General features: G+C 39.4%; 1 protein-coding gene across 1 annotated transcript; it reads right to left on the reverse strand.

The window, feature by feature from the left end:
- Positions 1-464: 464 nt before the first annotated feature.
- On the reverse strand, positions 465-4,902 carry LOC104456207 (protein IQ-DOMAIN 14). Its single transcript, XM_010070947.3, has 6 exons — positions 4,631-4,902; positions 3,418-3,593; positions 2,402-2,821; positions 1,915-2,148; positions 1,649-1,780; positions 465-1,391 (listed from the first exon to the last, which is right to left on the reverse strand). The coding sequence occupies exons 2-6, from the start codon at positions 3,490-3,492 to the stop codon at positions 657-659; spliced, it is 1,596 nt and encodes a 531-aa protein (XP_010069249.2). The 5' UTR covers positions 3,493-3,593; positions 4,631-4,902; the 3' UTR covers positions 465-656.
- Positions 4,903-8,978: the final 4,076 nt, after the last annotated feature.

Below are 8,978 nucleotides of genomic sequence, written 5' to 3' on the forward strand. Positions count from 1 at the left end.
CGTAAGATACCTTGGTCTTCTTTCGATCTCTGGTAGGCTATCCAACAGGGAAAGCAAGCCTTTCATTGGGAAAATTACAGTTAGGTAGGAACCTCTAACTCTAAGGACCTTTGCTATGCTACAAGGCTGCATCTTACGAAATCTGTGATTTTTAGCCTGATGAACTATTGGTGCCAAGTCTTCATTTTCCCAACAAGATTACAGAAGCTGTGGAGAGGGAACCTTCAGCTTTCCTGTGGAAAGGCCAATCCATGTCTATTTAATTTGGACAACCTCTTCTCTTATTTAAGTTGGAGAAAAATCTCCTGTAATATTTAAATCTAACTGTTTATGTCTGTTTTAAATTGAGCAGCTCCTATAGATGTTCCCCACAATGTTCAAAGAAATTAAATAAGTACGGAATGCAGGACGTATGAACTCAAATTTCTATAAAGAAGCATTTTTTTTATTAGTTAAAATAGAAGAAAAAGCAATTGAATGTAGCCATCACATTGCCAATCGAATTACCCTTACAACCACACTAAGAATCTCAAACCTTTTTCATTTTTTCACTTCTGCTTATTATTCTACTTCAGTATCCCATTCTGTAATTCATAAAACCGTGCACAATCAGAATAAATGCCAAACTTAGAGGAAAAAAAACAAAGAAAGAAAGGTCACACAAATCTGTTAAATGGCTTCCTTCCAGTACCAACTCCTGCAGGCAAAGAGACGGTTGAGTCCACGCTCACATTCCCGATCGAATGCAATGGCTGGTGCTTGTCCAATACTCTTTGAGAGCCAGAGTCCTTTCCAGAGAACAAAGAGCCTTTGTTCCACTTGAAAGACCCAATGCCTTGTGCAAGGGGGAACGAGATACGCCTGTTTGAATCGCTGCCTGGAGTCACAGGGAACCTCTCTCTAGGATTACTCCCGCCTCTGAGTTTGGCCTTGGCCGAAACCGTGGGTGCCATATAACTGGGAACGGAAAATGGAGGGCAGCTGGTGAGACTGTCATCATCCTTTGATGGCAGATCGAATGGAGATTCGGCTCCATTGACCCTTGATCTCGAAAACTTTGATGCAGTTGAACTGCCACCCGCAGGTATTCGACTTGAAGGTGGGGTCCGGGCTTGTTTTGATGGCATTACAACCACGGACCTCGATGATTTTGGCGTTTCGATGCTGTCAAGACCGAAAAGCTGCATTTTGTTGCTGCTTGGCGGGGTCCATGGGCTCGGCTTCAGGTCGGTGTTTGGCCTGGGGGGTGTGAGTTGAAAGTTCAGAGGTTGGCTTTCTACAGGATTTGAAGATGGCAACTGACGGTCCAACCAACTCCACCACCAAGGGAATCGCCCTGTTGGGATGGACATGGAGGCCATATGGGCTGATTTAGGAGTGCTCTTCCATAGCTGTTTGGCATAGGCAGAAACCGTATGCATAACAAGAAAAAAAAAGCGTCACAACGAATGGACAGAAGAGCCAGTTATATCAGACTGATGCAGTCTCCCATCCCACCCCACCCCCTCCCCCTTTTCACCCAAAGTTACTCGGACATAGCAAAACATCTGAGTAACTCTCCAAATGTCCTAGGCTGAGCATCCAAGGTACATTGCGAATAGCTCTGACCAGATGAATTGGAGATGCGAGAACAAACAAATGAAAGTACCTGATGAGAATATGCATAAGCCATTGCTCTCTCTCTTTTGATAAGCGCCTCCACCTTTCTGTGCAACCTCGCCTCAATTTCCTCTTTCGTAAGCAAGCTATCGTCCCAGTCATCGTGATTACCTGCTTCAGACTATACCATGCTTCACATCAAAATTGGTTTCCAGACCATATATCCAAACATCAAATGGAGAGAAAGACTATACTCAGGTTAAGTTGGTAAAACTGGACCGTGTAACCATCACTAGTAATGTTAATAAAACTTACGGCTTGGCTCCATTTGCTGAATTGGCTATCCACTTCCTTGTCATTCCTGTACTGAGCCTGATGATGTAGTTGGTTCTCTAGCATCTGAATTCTCCGTGATTGAATCTGTGACTGAACTCGCACAAGAAGCTGCATGTACTTCAAGGCATTCGCCGTCTGGCGCTTCACATTTTGCCCTCTTACAACTCCTTGAAGCCTCACTAAACCTCTAAGTGCTCTGAAGCTCCTCCTTGCCTGACATAACAGAACTGTCTCAAATTACTATCATCATGTCACATTTTTTTAAAAGCAGATCATGCTGCACTTTTTTTTTTCCATTCATCATCCTTCTTTGATTAGCAATTGCACTTTGAGCAAGTTCAATGACATATAGACTTGTACGAGCTAAAACATAGAGGAGCGCTGAGCAGTAGAAGAAAGCGTACTTATATATATATATTAAAACCTCAAGTAATTTCAGTTAGTGATACAAGAATTTTGCACCTACCATGTAGCCTCTAAATGCTGATTGAATCTTGGTAGCTGAAGCTTGGTGATTCTGCAAAGTCGGTTCTGGCCGTTGCCTAATAATTTCTCTCTGATGAATCCTGGGAGAAGCTGGTTTTGGAGTAGCAACTCTAGGAGAAGCAGCCCTCGGAGATGCAGCTTTAGGTGAAGCAACCTTTGGAGAAGGAGCCCGAGGAGAAGCCACTCGAGGAGCCACATAAGCTGAAGATGTCCGTGGTTGCTCAGGAAGAGGGGGCGTGGCAGGTCTATAAACGATTTTGTGCTCTCTCTCGGCATCTCCCAGGATCTTCTCGATGCTGCTCGGCTCTCTGAAGAACGGAATGAATGAATTTGTCTCTCCATGTCTCTGCTTCGCTTGCCCCTTTTTCTTGTCCTTCTTTGAAGATTTCTTCTCTGATTCCTGCATGCGGAAGCGACGATGTACAGTCCAAGGTTTCACATAGGTCTAGCTATCCTCAAGAATCTGGACTCAAGTTTTAACTTTTTCTACAGTTTTTCCATCTCATGAATGTCTGAAAGAAATTTCAAGTTTGGAGCTCTTTTTTCATCCTCAGCGTCTTAAGGTTGTTATTAAACACCGAATACTCTTAATGGAGTTATCCTTTACATTAATGGACTGATAGCATTTCTCGAGTTGAGATGCAAGACTGCAACACGATGATGTGTCTAGCTAAACAAATTCTTCATGAACAGTATGGTTATTTTTTTTCCCTCCTGACAGAAGCCACTCAAAACTCACAAACTCAACCGAATCTTGACCCCTTTAAGGGCATATGCTAGACAGCTTTGCAATTGATCAGATCGTACTGATTTCATCTATCTCATGTCTTCGCCTGATCTCAAAATGATTCCAAGCTTTTAGTTAGCTCACCTCATCCTATTCCTCACACCAGAAAAAGAATGAACCGCATTTCAACTACAAGATTGGCCTTGATATGTTAAGCAGGTAGCACAAGCAATTGTTTGCTAACAGGGCACATCAGGAAAATAACTTACATTGACTAGTTTCTCCTTTGAGTGGGGTGTGAAGACCCTTTTGATTGCAGAAAACCAGCTACCTTTCTTTCCCATCTTCCCAACATTACTAGCTCTCCATGCAGAAGTTCGGTTTCGTTATTCCGATGCTTCCCAAGTATTGATCAACTGAATTTTTTCATCAACCGGCTTTTTTCCTTTTCCAAGAAATTAAAAGAGCAGAAGTTCAAAAAATTGACAGGGCGGAAGCTTTTTTGAAGGAGAAAACAACCAAGAAAAAGCCAATAATTTGAAAATAAGACTTCCAGCTCTTTTGTACTCTTTCTCTGCTCTTTTGTACTCTTTCTCCACTCTTTTGCTCTTTCAAAAAAAGAGCAGATTAACCTTTTCCTAGGTTCTGGCAAGCCTTCTCGGGTGGTTATGGCCTTTTCCAGTTATTATGAATGAGGAAACTATGATGCATACGCATAATTGACGAAATAATGTCAAATTTAACCAAAAAAGCAGCAAAGAAGATTAGCATTCATTTTTATTGCAACTGAGGTAGCAGCTAGTTGGATAATGGACCCCAGCAACATCATGAGCTTGTAACCTTTATAATGTCACGAGGCCATCGGCAAGTTTCTAAGGATTTTTAAACTTTTGAACATTTCGTCCCATATGACAAAGAGCAACTAACAGTCAAAAAATGGCCAAAACACCCACAAAGAGAGAGAGAGAGAGAGAGAGAGAGAGAGAGAGAGGAAAAAAGACAGGAAGGAAGGCAAACAGATCAGACGGATTGCAGTTTCATCTTTGTGCAAGACATAGATTTCAAAACTTGAAGCACTAACAGCGATCAGAAATACACAAACACTTGCTGTCAAACCATGACGTCTTGACAGAAGATGTCGGAATCAACAACAGCGTAGGATTTCAGTAGTCAAGTCTATACAAATAAACACATGAGAGAGAGAGAGAGAGAGAGAGAGAGAGAGAGAGAGATGGACATTTGCTCTGGTGGAACTGCATATATTCTAATAGTTGGTATTGATCTTCACATTGAAAATGAATCAATCACTATGTAGGATGAGTACCAGAAGAAAAGAGCCCGATCTTTGACAGACAGGAGGGATTTCACACAAACCAAGTCAAATTCAGCTCAGCACACAAGCGAAAATTCATGTAATCAACAAGCACACATGTTTGTGCTCTAAATGAACTCAATTATCAGAATACTGAGATCGGTCCGTACCTTAGGGAAAACTGGCTCTCTTCAAGAAACCCTTGAGAAAAGCTGTCACAAACCAAAAGGAAGGGAAGATCGAGAAGAGAGATTATTCTCTCTTCCTGTCTCTAGCCTGGACCTCCCTTTTGCTCGCTAGAACACATGATACTTCCCCTTTACAGATATTTGGTACTACTTCATTCTTTTAACCATGACTCCCCATCTCTCTCTCTCTCTCTCTCTCTCTGTAGGACTTGGAATCTTGGTGCTTGCTGGTATGAATTAAACCTTTTTCCCTCCCTCCTACCTTTCACCTTTTTTCTGGGATTTATAAATTTTATGTTTCTTTTGGCTTCACCATCATGATGAGAGAGAGACGCACAGGGTTGGCCACTTTCTCACTCAAGATGGCCAGTTTCAACTAACATTACTTCAATGGGAAGACTATAGACAAGCAACACTTCCCACTTACAAACGGTTGTTGTTAGGTTGGTCCTCTGCCTTTTATTTTTCTTGATTATCCTATAATCATGGTATCCCAATCTTGTGAAAACTAATAAAGAACTGAACAATGTGTTCCATTTATAATGCAATTTGAAGATTCCCTATGCTCCTGTCTTGCGTATATGCTCATTGATAAATCAGGATCTCCTGTTTTATACAAATGTACCAACCGTGAGCTTATCATCTTGTGCGTCATCAAATCACGTGCCAACCATAATTGAAGAATTCTATAAATAATTAATATCATGTAAGCCTCGCTGCTTAGACAGGATGCATTTTTGGGGGATCGAATTGCCTAAATGTCATGTATAAATTACCAATAATTTAGAGGTATTGTGAATATCTAATAAGAACTCATCTCCTAGGCACGCAAACGTATCTTAATGAAGTAATATATCAAGTCTGCTTTCTTGTATGGACATCACATGTTCAAAAATATTATTTAACTTTGTTGGAGTATCTAACAAAACCAATACGTTGCTTTCCTCATGCGACCAACATTCTGGGGAACAAATCTTTGGAGTCCTCAGGTCGCAAAAGGATTGCATCACAATAGTAACTTATTCATAAATGCAAATACTGTATTTACAGGAGCAGCGATAACTAGTCGGTTTTGTCGGGTAGTGGGTCTTCTTCTGGTGACATCAAAGAAAGGTATCAGAAGCTTATCCTGAGATAAAAGCCAGCCAACCTCAGATATGTTCCATTAATTAACTTGTTTAGGGCATATAGAGTTTGCTGTTTGACCTAGAAATCATAGACTGCTGGAAAAAAAAGGATTAAGGATCTTTCGCTGTAAACGGTGAAATAAATGTTGTTCCCAAGTGATTCTCATGAAAGGAACCAAATACCAACCACTACACCGCCACCACGGGTGGTGAAAAAATTAAGGATCTTTCGTCTGTAATCGGTGAAACAAATGTTGTTCATTCATTCACATGACATGATGCGTGCCCTTTGAATGAATGAATGAATATTATCCGAGGGGATACAATGCCTCCTAAATGTCTTTTGGATTAGTGGACTTCATTGAATATGTAACCCCGTAGACTTATCTTTTAGATGAATGGAACTAGCACTTCAAATGTATTTTCCCATGACTAAACACCATCACTTCAAACATGTCTTTTGAGCCATTAAAATGTTGCAATATTTCAGATATTCATGTTTGATCACTTTGTCACAACTTTTCGAATTGGATCATCCGGCAATATACTACACACTATAGCTCCAATATCTATCGACCTCCATAGGTCAGTTGAGTTCTTGATGGTTCTTTTTCAAAGTATGTGAAACATTTCATCTTCAAAACATTTCATCTTCAAAACATGGTAAACTTCACTTAGAGTAATTTTAGAGGTCATGCACGCCATCTTGTATGTAAAGCCTTAACCCTATGGATGGCAGGTTTTTGCTCATTCGTGGAGATTAGGCGAGTCAAATGTTCAAATGCTTTTGCATTACATCAATATGTACGTACGTATGTATGTATGTATGTATGTATGTATGAATATTTTGCCCCTGTTATATTTCCCAACTGTCCAGCACCTAGTAACTGATGGAGTGTTTTCTACACCGTCAGATATATGCAAGCATTGTGTCCTTCTGATGCATGTGTGGAGTGGCATTGATGAGAGGGAGACTACTCGAAATTGGACCATCTTATCCCGAGACATCCCAATTGGACGCAACCATTAATGCCAAGAGGCTGTGCTGTGACCATCAACCATGTGCGGCTTGCCTCATGAAGGGACGTACGCTGGGAACACACGTGGAAGGAAGCGTGAGTTTTATGTACGTGAAAAACGGAGATGGTCCTCTACTTCACGAAGCATCCTAATCCATGTCGCAGTGTATAGAACCGGCTGCGTGCAACTTTAGCTTTCACAAATTAAACAATCTAGATGACATGTATTGGGATACTACGCATCTGACATGAATTGAGACATTGATAAATTATGGTTTACAAACATCTAGCGAAATGCCTTTGAAGCGATGATTCAAAGGAAAAAAGTGGCCAATTTAGGACTTTAGTATTCACTTTATTTCATGGGTGTCATTGTTGGCTAAAATTACTGTTCCTAAAAGATGTCACATAAGAACCAGATATGTAAATCAATGGCATTGTGTAGATTATTCAAGAATTTTCGGAAGATTAATTGCCAGGAAATGCAAAATGTGTCATGTAAGGATAGAATTATACAAAAAGCACCATGTTGGAAGATGGGAATGGAGTCTTAGAGCATAACAAGCTCTGTTTCAGAATAAAGTTCCCATAACAATAGAAGCTGGAAGATTGCTCAAGGACTAAGCTAAAGCCCACATGCTAGGCTTATTTATCACTTCCGTTTTAAGAAACTGCTGATGGAAATGATGGTAGAAGATGAAGATTTCTCTATCTGCATCATTTGGAGAGACAAACATACAGCAGATCAGCATGAGGTCAATCGTCCCCGAAACTTAGGACGAGTTATGAAGAAAAGCAAAGGGTCAAGAAGATAATTTGGCAAAGGCCAATGAAAGCCAGGTTTCAGGACACAGATGCTTTAAGGAAAGTGATAATGCGGTCACCAAACCAATTGACTGAGCAACTATTTGGATAATAAAGGCGAGACAGAGCCCAAGCCCTCTCACCGATTTTGCTTCGAATGTTCATTTAGAGTGGCGTAAAAGCAAGTCAAGAACTTGATTTTCCCTAGTGGGGTCCCAGTGTCCTTATAAGATCCTAGGATTTGGTTTCTCCATATTTGGTTGTTAAAGTAGAGGGAGACGAATGTTTTCAGTTGTTGGGTCATTGAGACACGAATCTATTCCAACTTATAGATGGTGAACCGAATAATATTGTCAAGAAAGAAATGGATTGTTATAATGCAACTCATTAAAAATGAATAATTTTAAAAATATTTTTCCTAAAAATTAATCACTTGTATTTGCAAGAAAATTGTTCAAAAAATCCTAAACCTATTACACTTTTGTCAATTCAATCATAAGCTCTCAATTTTGTCCTTTGAGTCCTTTTCACCTTTTACCAATTAAGTCTATCCAACCTATTTTAATTGAAAAATTGCTGACGTGTAGACAATTTTTTATTAGATTTTTTTTATTTTAATTTTTTTTACTTTTTTTAGTTAAGGCTAATGAGGGTTGTCGGCCAACCCTCACGAACCCTTGGGCGAAAGCGTTATAGCCCTCACTAGCTTTAGGCAAGAGTTGCAATGCCCTAGCTGGCAAAAGCAAGGACACATGAACCCTCACCGGAATCAATGAGGGCCTCAACACCTCTCGTCAGGCATCTGGCGCCCTAGGCAAGGGTGTCCCCTGCCCTCACTTTTGCTATCCGTCCAAACCTTTAAAATAAAAAAGTAAAAAAAAAAATCAAAAAATCAAAGAAAAAAAATTAAAATATCATTAAAATATTATTTAAAACGTGTCATGTTACGTTAGCACGTCAATAATTTTCAGGTAAAATTGGCCGGATGGATTTAATTGACAAAATGTAAAAAGATTTAGGACATCCACATCAATAATTTTTAGTTAAAATTGGCCAAATGAACTCAATTAATAAAATGTGAAAAGATTTAAGACTTAATTGGTAAAATTGAAAAATTTAGGATTAAAAAAAAAAAAAAAATTGAAAATTTAGTACAATAAATTTAGGACTTTTTGGACAAATTTTCCCTTATATTGCTTTAAACTAATTAGTTAATAAAAAAGTCATACTTTTATCACATGGGAACAATTTATGTTTAAATATTTTCATTTTCTTAAATGATGAAATTTTTTTTAAAAGGAGCCTAAAAGATTTTTATTCATTTTTTTTTTTTTTTGACCCCGGGGAAGTGATAAATACAATCATTTTTTAAAAATGTTT

The sequence above is a fragment of the Eucalyptus grandis genome, chromosome 8 (assembly GCF_016545825.1).
Source record: "Eucalyptus grandis isolate ANBG69807.140 chromosome 8, ASM1654582v1, whole genome shotgun sequence".
Taxonomy (NCBI): Eukaryota; Viridiplantae; Streptophyta; class Magnoliopsida; order Myrtales; family Myrtaceae; genus Eucalyptus; species Eucalyptus grandis.